Source organism: Cydia fagiglandana, chromosome 16, assembly GCF_963556715.1.
Source record: "Cydia fagiglandana chromosome 16, ilCydFagi1.1, whole genome shotgun sequence".
NCBI classification, from domain to species: domain Eukaryota; kingdom Metazoa; phylum Arthropoda; class Insecta; order Lepidoptera; family Tortricidae; genus Cydia; species Cydia fagiglandana.
In genome coordinates, this window is record NC_085947.1 from 18,283,550 (window position 1) to 18,302,448 (window position 18,899).

The window sequence follows — 18,899 nt, forward strand, 5'->3', positions numbered from 1 at the left end:
CCGAAAACTAACTCTGTCAGTTCCATTGTATCGCTCCGGATCCATGACCAACTCCTTCACCATGCATGCGATTCGTCTTTGGAATTCCCTCCCTCTCGAGATAAGGCAAAGTCAGACCAAAACTTTGTTTAAAATCAAGTTGCGCAGACATCTTTTAGAAAAGTCTCTTAGCTAAGTCTCATAAAAATCTGAAGGCAGGTATATATATATATATATATATATATATATATATATAATACTATATTATATTATATGTACCCATATGTATGTTAGTATATTATGTATGTATAAGTAAGTATATTATAGCTATATATATATTTGAAATTGTATGTTGTTCAACATAAAAATGTATACTTAATAGTTAATTTTTCGTACTTTTAATTTTTCTTGCACCTATTACTACTTGTTCTCTGTTTGGCCCAAAGGTTAACTGGTAGAGAATGCCTTCTGGCATTAAGTTCGCCTTTTGTACAATTTTTACTGTGCAATAAAGTTTAAATAGATAAAATAAACATGAATGAACCAGCCAATCGTTCCCTTTAAACGCCACGCCGTGCGGCGCGTCATCTTGAACCTTGTCGAAATCGGAATGCCCGACAGTTGATATCGGGTTGTTGTAGCCGCGGGCGCTTTTGACGTCTTTGGCAGTTTTGTTGAGGACCGAAATATTGACCCTTGAATGACTTCTCACTCGTTTTGAATTTTTACGCTCCTGAAAGTCACCCTTCAGAAATATCCAGAGATACTCGTATCCAAGTTGGGTATGATATCATTGTGACGCACATATATTTAAGCCTAGTTCTCCAGTTGACACGTTACAGTCAGCAGCAATTGTCGCCAAGCGGGCGAGGTGTTCAAAATTATCTTGGCTCGACTTATTGTGAAGAGAATAAGAGCGCGTGAGGTAATTTTGAACACCTCGCCCGCTTAGCTTCTGCTGCTGACTGTACGTGCCTGGTCACATTGTATAGGAAGATAGAGACATTTTTAAACAGCGTGACGTACGGCGTCAACCGGAGCCTAAGTGGCATGATCTTGATAAGTGTATGCACTGACCGGCAGTCCCCGGAAGGCGATGCCCAGATGGTGGCCGTTCTTGGTGTAGAAGCAGGTGTTGTCGACGAGGTTGACGCCGCAGCCGATCACGTCGCCGGTGGTGAACGTGGGCCCGTACGGCTGCCCGGTGCCGGACGAGCAGAACGAGTGCCCGTCGTCGCCGTGGTACCCGTATGAGTGCTTGTCCCAGCCTGGAACATCATTTCTTCTAGTTAGAGGATTATTTTTATGCTGCGTTGCGTAAATTTTGATATTCAATTGAATTCAATATCTCTAATGTCAAAAAACACATATATTGGAGGAACATTTTTAGTTTTCTGTAGTTAAAAGTTCTACACACGCATACCTACTTCTCTTCTTCTTCCTCGCGTTATCCCGGCATTTTGCCATGGCTCATGGAAGCCCACGCATACCTACTTGACTACTTCTCTGATATATATACGTATCTACAGTCGAGTTGAGCCTCGTTTCTTTAAATATATGTCCATATGCCTGTATGGACACATATTCCTCCTCGTGGCCTTTGAATACAATTGATACGCACGACTTCACCAAATACTATAGCCGTTTGCTTCAAGTGCTTCGCTTAGTACTGTGATAATGTTATGCTGTAAGTGTGTAGGGTACGTGTATGTGTGTGTGTCTCACCTGGCAGCCTGTTCATGTTGACCCCGTGCGCCGACAGCCCGATGCCCATGTACCCGTCGCGGCCCTTGGACACGATCCGCACCTCGAAGTAGTACAGCCCGCAGGCCGCGGGTATGGGGTGTGTGGCGCGGACACTCGCCGCGTCCTTGTGTGTTTTGCCGTGGCCTGCAACAACACATCGCGAAATAAGATACTGATATATGATACACACGCTAGTGAAATAAGCAGGGCAGGGAACATGAGACACCGTGTAAACGCTTTCCTCATGCTCCTACTTCTAATCATGCTGCTGCTCAAATTTTTCAAGCAGCATTAAAAGTACTGTCAGGAGTCGCGCCATGAGCAATAGTTTACAATTAGGCTGTAGCGACATGTTAGTATTTCGATTATGCCGCAGAGATGCTGGTACCTAAGACGCCGCAATCCGATAAAATATATAAGAAAAAATTACTGTAATTGGGTACTTTCCTATACTTAAAATAATTTATTTCACACCGTACACGAAATAAAGCACCAGATAATTTAAAAAAAAAACATAGATAGCAGTTATTTTTAAACATAATTTATATTTAATAAATCGGATGGAAGTATAGAAAGTAGGCGAGTTCACTTTGACGTCACTACACACGTTTTCATATAAATTCCATATTAGCAAATCGTTTTGACAGTTCTCAAAAAGAAGCTGATTTGACTAGTAGGAAAGTAGCCAATTATTATTAAGTAAGCAGTTTACAAAATGCACTTGAGATTGAGTGCGAAAGAAGTTTCGAAACATTATTTAGTATGGCTGAAGACTAAGAACTAAGATAGATAGGACTAATATCAGGACTCGGACAGGAGGTCTTTTAGCTCTTAGTTAACAATGGCCATTGTCATGCGTGATGTAACACACGGTCAGCATGTAAGGTTGCTGCAACTTATTAGTTTACAGGTTATGCACTAACAATGTAAACTATAAAATTTTGCATTTGTTAAAGTACTAAAATCCTGTCGACTGATCTGAGTGACACGGCCGAGTCCCCAAGACAGAACAAATGGCTTTCTCTAGCATGGATAACGCTTTTGATAGATGATATATTTCTAAAACCGAAAGTACTTATGCCAAATGATTCAATAAAAACCCCCAATCATTTTTCTACCAGAAGAATTATCTGCAGAATGGCGTATTTCGAGAGCCATTAGAGATTTTTCCCGTTACAGAAAACACCAAATCATCAACGGGAATTTCGGAGTGGAAACCCAACTTTACCGAGGCAAAATTTCTTTCGACTCGCTCGCCCCATAACACTGGTCGCTGTTGTTATTAAAGGAATCACAATGGTCTCATTAATATAAGTGTACTTACTTAATCTATAAATTAACTCAACGCATTCCTCACATTACGTATCTGATCCCACAGAAGCTATAAACAACACAGCATTCTTCAACTTGCAGAAATACTTAAAGTGTAGAGTTTTCTGCAGTTGGATCGCAACAAGCCACTTAGAGCCGTCCTCGCTCATGTTACACGCATCCTTCACGATTCCATATCCGATATCAATTAGACACACTGTTGATAGCTGTGTATTGGTATTGCATTTGACTCAAGTAGAGATTGAGGATATTTTTTGAAGAAATAGAAAAAATATATTTAACACATTGGTCCCTTTTATTTAAAATGACTGGCGCTTGCGATTGACGTCATGTGGATCGTTACAAAATTAACAAGACAAGTTAGATCAGATAATTTAAACCTCGGCTTCTGGGAGCATTAGTCACTTATTACTTTAAATGTTAGTTATGCAACCCAACATTAACCTTAAAGAAAAGCAGCTGTGCGTGCTTAAACAACAATAAGTCCCCCCGAATTTCGTAATCGCAGTGAATTCCGAAACCGCCCCTATCTTCATCTGCCTGACGTCTATTGTATTAAAGTGTCGCTAGCTAGTGCCTGCACGTTCTTAATTCGTTCAGGATAAGCAATAAGGGAGAAAGAAGTTTTGTAAGCTTCTTAGTAGTCAAAGAATGACTACCTATAGTAATATTTTGCTTACAGACCCAAGCGAAGATCTCCGTTTACGTTTAAGGTGCAGTGAGTTCAGAAAACGGAGTTTTTTAAAAGCCGTAGCTCTTTTTTGGATCACGATACAGCTGCCATACATTCAATTAGCAAACTTGAGGGCTTTTTCTACTGATTAGAGTGATTAGAATCCTAAGTTTTTGACTTTTGCTCGATAGAAAACGATCACGAACATAGGTCTAAAACGGACTTTCAAGATTCGTAACAATTTGTGCACAAAAGATAAAAATATGAAAATTGCTTCTAATAACGCGCAATTGTATGCTTGAGCGACTACCAGGATTACTTTTTTTTTTAATTTCAATAAGTTCGAAAATATGATATCAGCGGTTCCGTGCACGCAACTTCTTTGATCAGATGCCCGCTGGGCTCGGATCAAAGCACACGTATCGCAAATTTAATTAAAATGACAGTTGATTTTGGCATTTATTTCGACGTTAAATCATATACATATACGAAAAAGTATACCAGTAGACAAATACTATTTAAAAAAACAGGGTAAATAATTATCATCAGATGGAGCTCGAGTCTCATCTTAGATTTGATTTGTTGGGGCATAATGGTTGAAAAAGGCAGTAAACTATCTTAAAACAATACGATTCCAATATCATTTAAGTAATTTGCTCCTTGAAACCCGGCTTAGAATGAAAAAAGTTTGAAGACTCATACTTACTGATTGGAATTAATTTTCATTATGCTGGTATTAATATTGCATACCTATTTGACGTACTTTTGTACGTCAACGTCAATGAACTGTGAAGACAATGTTGTGATCTTGTATTTATGTTACAGAACTTTTGATCTTCAAATATTACCTATTAATACGGAACATTATGTAAATATTTCGTGTACTACTTGAAAATCGTGCAGTGGTAAACCTGTTTTGGTGCTGTGAGGTCCGTCTAAGATAGATGTATAATGCGGTTACGTACTGTTCTGCAAACCTTCATGAAATCAAGAATAAATAAACGGCTACGGTCTAGACTCAGTCCTAGCGAGTTTTTGCGGCTTGTGAGGCCGATATATACCTACTGGCCTACGAGGCTTACAGCCCAAAATCGCTGCGGCCTGGATTGTGATTGCCTGTGTATCGAGTGTTATACTAATTTACTATAAAATAAAACAAAGTTTTTAATTCAATGATATTCTGTGCATATTTAATTTTATTTTTTATACCTCGTCGCTAACACCAAACTCCAAATCAATGTGGCTTTGTAGCTGAAAAAGGAACATCGGATGCTATACAAACTATACGCATACTACTAGAGAAGACAAAAGCCAACAAAACGAACTTACACATGATTTTCATTGATTTGGAAAAAGCCTTCGACCATATCCCTCGTGACCTTATCTGGGAAGCACTGAGAAGTCAGCTGGTGCCGGAAAGCTACATCTCGCTAATAAAAGATATGTACACAGATGTGAAGACGCAAGTCGTGAGCCCAGCAGGTAGAAGTGATAGTTTCTCCATAACAACCGGTGTCCACCAGGGCTCTACACTCAGCCCGTTACTTTTCAATGTAACAATGGACTACCTCACGAAAAGTTGCCAAAAACCCGTACCTTGGAACATCCTTTACGCGGACGATGTTGCACTCATCTCAGAGGATATAGACGACCTCCAACACACATTTAACACCTGGATAGATGCACTTGAAAAAAATGGGCTCAAGATTAGTAGAAAGAAAACTGAACATATGTCGTGTGTGTTTGATGGCACTTCCGACGCCAGCAACTTTGAGATCTACATCGGCGCAACAAAAATCCCTACTGTGTGCCAGTTCAAATACTTAGGATCCATTATCAGCAACGATGGCAAGATCGATAAAGATGTCACACATAGAACCACAGTAGGTTGGCAAAAATGGAGAGAACTGACTGGCGTAATATGCGATAAGAAAATGCCAATAAAAGTAAAAGGGAAAATCTATAAAAGTGCAATAAGACCCGCTCTCTTATACGGCTCGGAATGCTGGGCAACATGTAAACAACAAATAAATAAAATGCATGTTACAGAAATGCGCATGTTACGCTGGTCAGGAGGAGTCACACTGTTGGATAAAATCCGTAACGACTTTATTAGAGGGAGTTTCAAAGTCGCACCAATATCTGATAAACTTAAAGAAAATCGTCTCCGGTGGTACGGGCATATTCTACGTCGCCCAGAAGATCATATGGTTAAGATAGCCCTAAATATGCCGACACAAAAACGAGGAAAAGGAAGACCACCTGCCACCTGGCTGACGACAGTCGAAAAAGACATGAAAGATGTAAATACAGACGCTGAAATAGCCAAAAATCGTGGATTATGGAGGAAAAGGACAAGAAAGGCCGACCCCAAGTAAATGGGAAAAGGTCAAGGAGGAAGAAGAAGAAGATACCTCGTCGCTAACAAACAAGCATACGGCCCGGCCCGTCTGATGATAAGCAATCTTCGTAGCCTTTGGACGCCTGCAACTCCATGCGCGTTGCCGAGTCTAACACTCCGCACCCCTCGTTGATAACTGGCAACCATACTCACCGGCAGGAAGGACACTATGAGTAGAGTCTAGTGCTAGTGTTATTTGGCTGCAGATTTCTGTAAGGTTGAGCTCTGCTCTAGATCTGGAATGACATCCGCTGTGCTGTGCCCTACCACACGAAGCGAGATGTCATTCTCAGTTCCCATTCCCATACCTCTCTTTGGACGTAGTTCAAGGACCAGAGGTATGTCCATATATTTTAAATATTTTCGTCTTAAATTACTATAGAGATTCAGAGTCTGAACATATAACCGTAAGTTTACCAAAAAATTGCCGTAACAGCTATAGGTACAGTCAGATGCAGAGAGAAAGAATCCGCCAAAATGAAAGTTCCACCCTGCCAGGACTTAATTTATTGATAAAGATAACCATATACTTATTTGCAAAAAATACATATGTATAGTGATGAACATAGGTGGACAGTAATTTTGGATGCGTAGGGTAGAGCGGGGAGAAACGTAACACTTTGTACTTTGACCTTAGTTTCTGGTTAACCCTTATTATTTTGATGAGTTTAAAGTATCATATATAACGTCAGTGCATGATCTATACATTAACGTCTTGACTAACATTATAATTGTGTATTTTGTTTTTAAAAAATCCTTTTTTGTTACTAATCACCCCGTTGGCGTGCAGAAAGTAACACGTTGTGGGTCAAAAGTAACAAGACACAGTGGGCTGTAATTTAATATAATATGACATATCAAATCAAAATAAAAACCGGTCAAGTGCGAGTCGAACTCACGTCCCAAGGGTTCCGTACTGCACACATTTTTGAACGAGCGAGCAAAGCGAAGTTCTTAAGTACATTCAACTGTTTATTCAATTTGTCCACACACAGCTGGCTATCTTAGGATAGTTAGTTACCCATTTTTTTTGTTCAAGTATTATGTTAAGCATAGTGCCTACATTTTTTTTTTCATTGTTAGGTGTATCTCTGTTAATTCAAGATAACAGGGCTATAACCGCGGAAATCGAAGCTCGAAGTTCGCAAATTGCTGGCATTTCTCTCTGTCACTCTAATTACCTACGGTTTCATTGGTGTAATAGAAAAATCCCCGCAATTTGCGAAATTCGATGGTCGCGATATACGGCAGTTCAGCCTTCTCACTTAGCTACTCGTACTTAAACCAATTATTTGTTCTGTTTGAGCACTAACCTCCTAAAGGTCATGCTTCGACCTTGCGTGGAGGTGCACCTCTCTCGGATGCGTCGGGCCTTCGGCCCAACGCAGAGCTTGGCCATCAACCTTCGCACTAGCTGTCCGCACCACGTTTCACGTAAACAATTGCGGTTGTGGCCCTGACAGAGCTTATCCACAATTCTTATTATCAAGACCTGCTCACGCTTAGTTGCAGACTTCTCACGCGTTTTTCCAGTAATGTATAGGTATTGGGCCCAATCGCTTAGGGGTCATCCATTAATTACGTCACACGAATTTCTAGGTTTTTTGACCCCTCCCCCCCTCCTTGTCACATTTCAGACGCACGGCCGGTTTCCATCCTTACTTGGTAGATATTCCACCAATTCGCACGAAGCGCTTTGCTTCTACTTTCCTTATGCGCACTGCCAAGGAATGGAATTCCTTGCCGGCGTCTATATTTCCGTGTTCTTATAACCCGGCAACCTTCAAATCAAGAGTGAACAGGCACCTTCTGGGCGAGCTCGCTCCATCGTAGGCCACGTCTACGCCTCGGCTAGTCTGTGGCCATGAGTAAGGCCATTCGTAATTAAAAAAAAAAAAAAACTTGGTCACATTTGGCAAACCCCTCCCCCTAGTGTGACGTCACATTTTTTCTACGAAATCGCCAAATCGAATTAAGTAAGCACCTAAGTATTGTAAATATTTTATCAAAATATTTTTGACGATATAAATATTAGAAATGATGACTTACGGCTCCGAAACGTGGTCTTTCACTATCGGCCTCATCTCAAAACTCAAAGTCGCTCAACGAGCTATGGAGAGGGCTATGCTCGGAGTTTCTCTACGTGATCGAATCAGAAATGAGGAGATCCGTAGACGAACTAAAGTCACCGACATAGCCCACCGGATTAGCAAGCTGAAGTGGCAATGGGCAGGCCACATTGCACGCAGAGAAGATGGCCGATGGGGTCGAAAAGTGCTCGAGTGGAGACCACGGACTAGCAAGCGCAGCGTAGGACGTCCACCCACAAGATGGACAGACGATCTTGTTAAGGTCGCCGGAAGACGCTGGATGCGGGTCGCTTCCAACCGGCACGTATGGAGGTCCAAGGGGGAGGCCTATGTTCAGCAGTGGACGTCTTATGGCTGAGATGATGAAATATTAGTAATTTTATAACCCAACACTGCTAAGGAAAGAAAATTAAACGAATAAAAACGATTATCGTTTTAAAAACTTGTTATTTAAATGTACAGCGAATAAAATAATTTAAATAAATTTTCGGTTACTGATGAAGTTAAAGTGACGTCACAAAGTTTGTGTCTCCCCCCTCCCCCATGTCACAGTATGTCACATTTTCTTGACCCCTCCCTCCCCCTAAACGTGTAATGTAATTAATGGATGACCCCTTAGCAAAAGATAGAACAAAATCGACAATCTCCTTTCAGGGGAGCATGCACTTGTCGGAGGCTCCGGGCCTTCAGGGCTTTCGACCTTCGCATTCAGACAATTGAACTATAATTGTTCTGTGTTTGAGCACTAACCTCCCGCAACTCGGCCTTCGGCCGTGCGTTTTAAAAAGCCTCTGAGGGATGCTTGGGCCTACGGCCCTACGCGTAGCTCGGCTATCGGCTTTCGAAAAAGCTGTCCACAGCTAGTTTCACGTAAACCATTACGGCTGTGTCCTTAAAACAGCCCAACCGCGTTTTCTTTCTTAAGTCCGGCTCACGCTTGACTCTAGATTTCTAATAGGTTTTCCTGTCATCTAAAGGTAGAAGGTTGTGTATTTTTTTTTTTCAAAATTTTAGACCCTATATTATCGGAGATAAGGGGGGGGGCGGTCATTTTTTGCCTATTTTCTTAAATAATTTCTAAACTGTTTTATATAAAATTATAAAAAAATATATATTTGAGATCCTCAAAATAAGCCCTTTTAATATGTAACACGATATGGTTTGCAAAACTTGGTTTTCTAATTTTCTCATATTCCCCTTAAAATAGCCCCCTATACTTAAAATTCATTTGTTTATATTACATGTCCGTCTTTGGGTAGCAGACTTCCATATGTGTACCAAATTTCAACTTAATTTGTCCAATAGTTTTGGAGCAAATTGGCTGTGACAGACGTATAGACAGACGCACGAGTAGGCGTCACAAACCCGGTTTCACCGAAATCGAAAAAACCGGAAAAACCGGGTTTACAGCCAATTGTCAAAACCGGGTTTTTACTTTAATAAAACCGGCTTTTTCGAGTTTTTCGATTTTACACTTTTGTAAACATAGTTTCATTATTTTGAAGAGCAAATTAAAAAAACAATACATTATACGCACTAATTGTATAAATGAACAGCTTTTTAGTTTCCAACGTTATATCTATTTGCCCAGTTTTGCAGATAGACTGCTTTGATGGTCCTTGAAGTTAAGGCTTCAATCCAGGATGCTTCGGAGATATTTAGGAAGAAAGTTGTGTCGGAGAAGATTGCCTCTGAATTTTAATATCAGCTCCGTGTTGGCTAGTTTGTTGCACTGGTGAACGCAGAACACCTCGGTCTTGGAAGAGCAGGGGCACAAACACCACTGAGAGAAATAGTCATCTAATAGATCCAGGTCCTTTTCCAGGATATTTAGTTCAATTTTCAAGCTGTCTTTTTGTGTCACAAGGGCATCATCAGCATAAGCAAACTTCCGCGATGTGGTGTTAGGCAGGATACGACTCAGACCTTTTCAGACCTATGACACCAAATACTAGGCTGTGTTGAGAGTGTGGAAAATCCGCTAGCGCGTACAGCTCGGCGGCCACTGGGGTACCGTCTATTGCTCTTGTTGTGAAGACTAGGTCCGGGTTCACTTCTCCATCGAGCTGATTTGAAAGTTCCTTTGCCTTTGTGAGAAACGACTAAAACAGTGTTGTTTTGTTCCTATCTGCCCAGTCCATGATCGCCTTCTCGTTGGCGTCAGATTTCCGTTATCCCCAGCCGGTATGGTGGCTATTCAAGTCTCAAATGTAAAGGGATGGGTGTTCCAAGTAAGGAAGGCGTGGAGTATGCCAGCAGCTACGTGGAGGATTATATATGCTGCATATCCGCGTTCCGCCGATTTGAATAATCGTGGTGGCGATATTGTTGCCATCGATGTTATTTGAAATCACGTTGACCAGGGCAGTAAGAGAAGACCGGCCGCATGTCGAAGTTCTATATTAATTGTTTATGGTATTATAATGCCGCTACCAAATCAAATCCCGGTATTTTATCTCGTTTAGCGAGTTGGGCATCATCAGCGGTGTATTTCCAGAAGGAGGACTATGTCAACACCGTTGTCATATAATAGGTTGCTTAGGCAAACCGGTTTAGAATTACTGCTTAGTTAAAAACTTTATTGATGGATTTGGATTAATTTAATGATATGGTCTTGGTAAAGTAAATAGAAATGTCGTGGAAGACGTAATATCAAAACATTGAACCTAAAAATAATTGCTTATTTTACAAATTATACGTAAGATCGAAATCACCGAAAAAACCGAAAACCCGGTTTTGCAATCTCACAAAAACCGAAAAACCGGTTTTATAAAATACGCACGGTTTTACCCCTACGCACGAGTGATCCTATAAGGGTTCCGTTTTTTCTTTTTGAGTTACGGAACCCTAAAAGTACCTACTAATTATGTAAATTATTATTGATAACACACTTTAATATTTGCATTTCAACTACATAAACATTAGTATTTTAAGAAAACAAATATATATTAATTCCTCGTTAGAAATTGTTTTTATTTCAAGTGATGAGATCAATTATTGTCTTATAAACATGTTATCTAATCAGATAATTCAGGGGTCAGAGTTTTTTCACTTACAAATATGGCATACATCGTTTACTAATATGGCATAGATCCAATAGGTATATTGTATGGGATGTAAATGTTACTTTTGTATGGCTTTGTTACTTTTGTACCCGACCGCATTTTTCTGAAAACATGAAAGATATCTTTGAATTTGAAACGCAACGTGTGCGAGAAAAATAAATTGCAATCAATCTAATCAATATCCCTTCGGGTGGCAGGGCCTCCCACCTCCGGCTCCCGGCCTCACGGCCATTTTTAAAACATGCCCCTGCGTGGCAGAGGCCGGGAGCCAGACACTCCCCAATTAGCGGTGAACCGGGAGACGGTTCCGTCACAACAAGCCCAGAGTGTGGCAGAGACCGTCTCCCGGCCTCTGTGCGACGCCGTATTTTGCGCCTAAAATAAAACCATTAAAACTATGCCTTGCTTGCTCACTTTTGCAAGATGCATTCTTCATTAAACAAGGATGGTATTCCTTAAAGGTTGAATTCCCGCGTAAAATAATGTTTTTTAGAAATGGCGTGATGTTCACGCCCCACCAGACCTCGTACGCACCGACCGTCGAGCCGCGAACATTCAGAAACCAGAAATTTATTTGCTAACAACATTGTCCTTACAAAGGTACACAAATGGAATATGCAGTGATAAAAAGTGAAATAAACTGTGTGAATCGTGTTAAATGTAATGTTTTGTCATAAAGACTGCTTTATTTCAATCAATTGTTTTATTTCCTAATTATACATATTTTTATACATGAAAGAAAAAATTATTGGTAATATGAGATTTGATCAAGTCCAGCATAATTCAAATAAATATAATGAAATTCATTGGTACCTATACAATCAAAAAAGCTATTTTATGCTGAATTCAATTCAATCATACATATTTTTGAGAATTGGTCAAATTTCTAGCACACGTCAAATTCGCGATGACCACCCATGGAGGCGCCGCCACTTGACGTATATTTTTCTAAATTTGCCGCACCACTCAACCTCAAGCCACCGTTAAATCTGAGGCGCCGCCATTCAACGGCTTGTTATATCTGTCCATCTCCCGGCTCCCCGCCACCATAGAGACCTAGCCAGACAATGCCACTCTAGGGGATATGCAAATATTCAGAAAATGTATGAATTTTAATACAACATAAATATCAAAGAACTAAAAGTCAAAAAACGTACTTTTGATTCGAAAAATTTTGCGTCACGTTGCGTCCTCTCACACAACCTAATAGCACGTGGCGCTCGTTTCGACTGAATGCGCTGACTGAGTGAAGGGGGCACCACTGTCTATCGCTTAATAGCAGCGGAGTGGTATTTTGTCTATTAGATAAACCTACAGAGCAATAGTTACTTTCCACCCGCAGTTACCTTTGACCCCGCTCTCCCCTATATTTCACTTGAAGAAGCATGCAAATTTTGCTTAGTAGCTAGGTAGTATAACTAAATATATACAAATTGAAGCTAAGCTAAGGTAAGTTATATAATAATAATATCATCGGAATACACATATGATTTTAATGAAATTGTCATTGAATTGATTTGTGCCTTATCGAAAGCCCTATTAATTAGAGTAGTACCTAAATAACTTTTTTCATTTGACGACTTCTGTATTTATTCGGTTTATTTAGTTCGAGTATCTAATGAATTCGATTATTTAGTTAATTTACATTTAAGTACGTCACATGTGACATGAACAGACAAGGAGAGCAACATAAAATATATTGTTTTGTCTTCCTTCTTTCAATGGAACTTTTTTAGAGTTTCTCTTCCTCAAAGGAGGCTAGTTGTTAAGACGAAACTCAAAATACTCTCATTTGCATCTTAAAAAAAAATAGGATGGGTCACTGACCTGTCCCGGTAAAGTGAGGTAGTGTGCGTGACGTGTGCTTGTGTGTGAAATGGGGTAATTTGACAGAATCTGAAAATTTTCCCCGGGCATACCTCACCTTAAGCAAAAATTCTTACTTATGTCCGGAAGTTCCCCTCTACAGATCGCGTTTCTCAACCAATTCTCGTGAAATTTTCTGAGATTTGTGCGCAGGTTCTGTAGGCATAAATAGATTTTTTGGGCGATTCAGTTTTTGGAACTTTTTCAAAATGGCGGAGCCTAAATAAACTACTGTCAGATATATTTGCAATAGACGAAGCTGATTGTCCTACCGTTATCCCATAACTTTACTCAGCGATTCAATATCGGAGGCGAATTAAGCTGCGCGTATCGCCATTTGTAAATTGAACCTTGTTATTTAAGACATATGGTTGAATGTGGAGAAATGGACTAGGTCCTATAATGGTCGCTGACGTCACAAACCCTTAGACAGCTGACGGTGCATGCCGAGGCTGCAAACGCCGGAACGAGCAAATAGTTGGCTAGATGCGAGAACTAATAAGGATGCATTGCAGTCAGGGAATTTTACTAAACGTAAGATGTTCTTAGGCTGGCCGCAGACGCACGGTTTCCTGATAAAAACGTCCCGCTTGGCGCGCAATTCAAAATTCCATGAACAAAAATAGGCATAACGCAAACGCGAACGCACGTCACGCTACCGAATGTAATTTACACTAGGGGTTCTGATTTGAGTGTGCGTTGGAATTTGCCTGCAGGTTCAACTAATTTTAAATTCAGTTGCAATCCGGCTTCGACCTGTTATGAACGTTTCAGTGCCAAGTTCTGGGAAGAAATCAATAAAAAATTCAGATACAGCGAAATCTTTAAAATATTTGGCAAACAAAGAAGAGTTTAATGACATTGCGCATATAACTGAGGGCCTACCGCGAGCACCGAAGTTCGCAAATTGGAGTGACGGAGAAAGATTTCTCTGTCACTCCAATTACGCCTTAATTGGAGTAAAAGATAAACTGTAGGTATTAAGAGCCTCTTACACCACTTAATTGACCGTCAACATACTTTCTGCCTTATTCATAAAAAAAGCCTTAATCGGGGCTTGATGAGCGAATCAGGTGATCAGCTGATTAGGCTTAGTTAATCGTGCTTATACATTGAAATAAAGCAGAAAACCTTTAACTGTACCGGCAGAACCACACTTTCATTTCCTACCAATACTTAGATACGAATATCAATTATCCGTGTAGGTAAGGTCGAAATTCTACGACGTCACGAGATATCGAACAAGGTCACAACACTACGATATTTGCTTCGTAAATAAACACATTTTATTATTGAGTTTAGCAGCAAAGGGCAATCGGACCGAAAGGGACTGACAATTCATTTCCCGAGTCCCTAACCCTACCTTTTCTATTGGGTAACATGGACATGGGTTTTTCAGGCCCGTAATTAAGATAACGTAGCAAGATTGGGAGATTAAAGCCATATACCATCGCCTATTTTATAATGTTCATTTCCAATTCTTGTCTCAAAGACATAAGGCCCTTTAATTAAAAATGTAGCTGTTAGTAGATAAGCCGAAAACGGGATAATAAAGTAAACGTAAACATTTTTGTTGGGAAGACCGTCCACCATAAGGTAAAAAGTCTCGTACCTTTTTGTACCGTAGGTACCCACTTCTCCCAGACGCTGTCAGAAAGGAAGACCTTCGCTCCTTCTGCTCTACCAACCTGCTGTAAGTAGAGTACGCAACGGTTAGAAGCGATGACAGAGCTTGTGGACGGTCTTGCCAGGTAGACGGTCTTCTCTACACTTACAAGATGAAAGCGCGAGCGGTGTACTGAAATTCTTAGACAAAAAAAAACAACCTACACGTTTTCACTCGTTCTGACCGAATTACGCATTCGAGCAAACATCATCTGTCGAATGTCGTTCCAAAACGACCAAAATATCTGTTGAGTTTACCAACAAACCGCTGGGCCGTAACAATGGCGGCGTAGTTCAGTTTACCCATTACGTGCTACTACGCATCGCTTTACAAGTGGGCGGTTGGATTTAAAGTTATTCCAGCTGCTCGCCAAGTCAAAGATAGATTAAACCAGTATAACCACTCTACGGTTGTCACAACAGGTTGTCACTGATTTAAGGGTCAAGTTTAAGTGGTTTGTTTGAGAACTGCGATGATGGTAGCGTTGTGAATGGCGGGCTGCGCAGGAGCAAACAACAGGTTACCGACCCGGCACGTGTGCGAAGATGATTCAAGCTCTAGTGCGGATAATACTATAATAACACCTATATCACTTGTCTATGACGACTATGACACTATTTATTTCAAGATGTACACCACAACTTTTTTTTTTTTCAAATATGTTATTTCTAATCAAAATCATAAGCTCCTTCGATCCTGATAGGAGAAATAAAGTGTACTAAAATTTCCAAGCATTATATTCGTTTCTTCATTACGTTACCATCATACAAAGTCTATGAATGGAAATAAAAAAAATCTTGCGACACGATTTTTCTCATACTATAAGATCGATAAAGTTCGTGATTCTGAGTAGAAATAACATAAAAATAAAAAACAGTGTTAGTGTACAATTTTAAATACAAGGGTCCAACTACACTACGCTATATTTAGAGGTGCAGGAGCCAGAGATTAGAATAAAGCTCACCAATGGATGGCACTTCCAACTTATTCCTCGGATATAATATGATGGCGCGTAAATACATATAAAGATATCATATCCGGCTACAGTATAAGTATAGTACGTGAGTCGCCTAATGGGTACTTTATCCGTAGCGATAAACAACTTAGCTGCTACCGTAGACCATCTGGCTCGTCGTAATGGACTAGCGACTTCAGCTAGGTGATCTGAGAATATAGGTATGCTGAATGTTCTGGAATGCTCCTTCAGACTAGTTTTCCTCTGCCAATACACAGATGGTATACAAAATTGCAAGCAAATGAAATGCTCGCCGAAATAGCAGCTATAATTCACATAAAACCATAAAAGATAAAGCCGAAAGATTAAAGGATTCCGTAAATAAAATAAAGTGTGCAACACGACTGATGCGATCAACGGCCGCTCTCGAGTCTTGACCCACGATAACTTGGGAAAGGTTGAGTCACCGCCCCTAATGACTTCCACGGCTCTCGTGTATTGACGATGCTTAGCTAGCGAACGATTCAAGGAAAGCTGATAATGGTCTCCGATTCTCGTAGTAGAATAGTCAAACTTGGTCTAAAATCTGGTCCGCATCTAGCTCGTACGGTCAGCGTCAAACAGATACTGGCAGCCAAATATGTATAACGACACAGAATGGGGTTGGCAACTGTCAAAGGTTTGCATAGATGGCGCCATCATAGCTTGCTCCTTTTTCTATGAGATTTGGCTTAAAGGGCTGGCATCCAGGGTATTAAAAAAACAAAAATTTGACATAATTCTAGGGATTGACGGGGCAAGCTATGATGGCGCCATCTGCTAAAAACTTCCACCGGCCAACCCCATTCACACATTATTATTCGTATGAAAAAAAATGTGTTGCGATATAATATGTGCAAATTTGATAGCCATAGTTTTCCGCTAAATATTATATACTTATAGGACATTTTTTATATACTTTATTTTACTTTTATTTTTTATGACAAGACAGTGTTGTAGGCCTTCAAAATTCCATCTTACTTATAATATTTTGCTTGAGCACTCACCTCACTCAAGGAGCTGATATTATACGAAATAGCAATCGTAATTACAAACAGAGTTCCTGGAAGCAAGTGAAATGAGACATGAAACCACAAGTCAAAAAGTCACGTCGATTTATTTCACCTGAAGGCTTCAATTTCAACAAAGCCTAATCGTATAGGTATTATTGCCAGACTTGTACCTCACTTTTGCACATCACGACACGTTATAATAATCTGTACCCGTACCATGAGTGACTGACAGTGTCAAAACTAACTTATACGCCAACGTATACGTAATTTACTTTCTATACATCTCACTCGCACTAATATGCGAGTACGAGCGAGATGCATAGAAAGTAAGTTACGTTCTTGATAGCGTTTATATCACTGCCAAACTGGTGGTAGCCACACTGGTTGGCTATTAGACATCATTAGATACATTTAAAAGTGTAAGATTTGTAATAAACAAAAAAACAACAAGCAAACAAAACTGATGGAAAAAGCTTTTCCATGACTAATACACCGGGACTTTTCCACTCAAATTAGGAAAAACCAACCCCAGAATACGTTCACAGAGAAATCTATTATTTATTAATGAGGTATTAAGTGAAGACACGTGTTCTTACAGCAACAATCTGAACTGACCTTCATTCGGCCTTATATATTTGACAATAAGGTTTACGATATGTCAGTTCAGTGTACCAGTAGAGATAAATAGACAAATAAGTTTACGAGGCAGTCATTTCCTGCTGTATTTGTAAACGTCCCAAGGTCTTAACGAATGACTTAACGGTTGAATGTATCATAATAATATGAGATGGTCACAAGTGTCACAACAGCCTATAAAAAAGGTCTTTTTCAATATAGTTAGAAAAAAAAAGAGTCCCAGTTAAAGTCATGTTTTCATAAGGAATGTCACCTTACAAGAGTTGGCTTTTGTCGGTGGAGCAATTTCCAAGTACCTCTCTATGTGCCTTCTGTAAATATTCCATATTAATTAAACGTAGGCTGACAGAAATGTAGCTGCATAAACAAACTGGATCGGGCGCCGGCCATAAACCACTGAATTGCGTTCAGCTCAGACGTCAGCGAAATTCGAAACAGGCAGCATCCTGTAGTCAATACGCTGTGAAGGTAGGTATACCATATAGAGTCCATAGAGGAATATACAATTAGTTTTACTTCAATTAAAGTAAGATTACTTTCTATACGGCTTCCGGAAAAAGAAGGGTAAAGTAAAGGTAGGTTTAGATTGGGCCAACAACTGGTGCAGTCTTCACTCAGCAAAGTTTATTAGGGGATTTTTAGCATTAAAGGTTTGGATAGCGTGTAGCGAGTAGTGATTTAGGTTATTACAATATTAACTAAACACTAAAAATGCAACAGGCATTAAAAATCGATTAGAACAATACGAAAAGCGGAAGGCGAGATGCCGCCATTTTGGCTTTTCGCGGACGGATTTAGAAGTACGCTTCTCATACGCGTACCGCGGCCCTGGCGGTATTCCCACCGTTCGAGTAAGTAGATGGTTTGGAAGGGGACTTAAAGCTAAATGGAATCGCTTCTGCTACTGTAAATGAAACTATTTTAGGCGTGCATGATGAGATTAATGAGCGATTATTTATGTCATATAAGTATTAAAGAAAAATAACGAAGCCCTCCGGCAACTCAAAAACACTCGAGCCTCCGAATAAAAACTTCGTCAACAATTTTATAAGATTAAGACAATTGCATTTTGATTTTTGTAAATAGATTGAGAGTTGATGTGAAAGGGACTCAAGTCTCTACAAAATAATCTGATCTCTAACAAGTTAAGAAGGACTAAAGCCACTGACTAACAGTCCGCCGGACGATATCGGCCGGTCAGTTGTTCGGAACTGTCAAATTTTTGTTCTAACTGACAGGCCGATATCGTCCGGCGGCCTGTTAGTCAGTGGTCGGCTTTAAGCATCAACTTAATTATAAGAATCTGAAAAACCGAGTCCAGTCTAAAAGCAGAGAACTCAAAGAATTCTAGTCTTAACCAACACTACGTGACGATGGCAACTAGTGATTCACTCATGTGCTTTCCAGGTTAGCCTCCAGAGGACTTAGGTCCGGTTGC

The 18,899-nt window shown here is 40.1% G+C and overlaps 3 protein-coding genes across 3 annotated transcripts in view; 2 read left to right on the forward strand and 1 right to left on the reverse strand.

The window, feature by feature from the left end:
* LOC134672067 (protein VAC14 homolog) overlaps nucleotides 1-18,899 on the forward strand; it is a 443,464-nt gene that overhangs the window by 279,291 nt on the left and 145,274 nt on the right. The gene's annotated exons all lie outside the window — the stretch shown is intronic.
* The window catches only part of LOC134672272 (ran-binding protein 9), a 79,221-nt gene that overhangs the window by 20,087 nt on the left and 40,235 nt on the right, over nucleotides 1-18,899 (reverse strand). The window contains exons 2-3 of the mRNA XM_063530170.1: nucleotides 1,705-1,869; nucleotides 1,057-1,247 (exon numbers count right to left, since the gene is read on the reverse strand). Coding sequence (XP_063386240.1) covers nucleotides 1,057-1,247; nucleotides 1,705-1,869 — 356 coding nt within the window. The remainder of the gene's footprint in view (nucleotides 1-1,056; nucleotides 1,248-1,704; nucleotides 1,870-18,899) is intronic.
* On the forward strand, nucleotides 5,395-6,131 carry LOC134671661 (uncharacterized). Its single transcript, XM_063529490.1, has one exon. It carries the CDS (start codon nucleotides 5,461-5,463, stop codon nucleotides 6,106-6,108), a length of 648 nt encoding a protein of 215 aa, XP_063385560.1. The 5' UTR covers nucleotides 5,395-5,460; the 3' UTR covers nucleotides 6,109-6,131.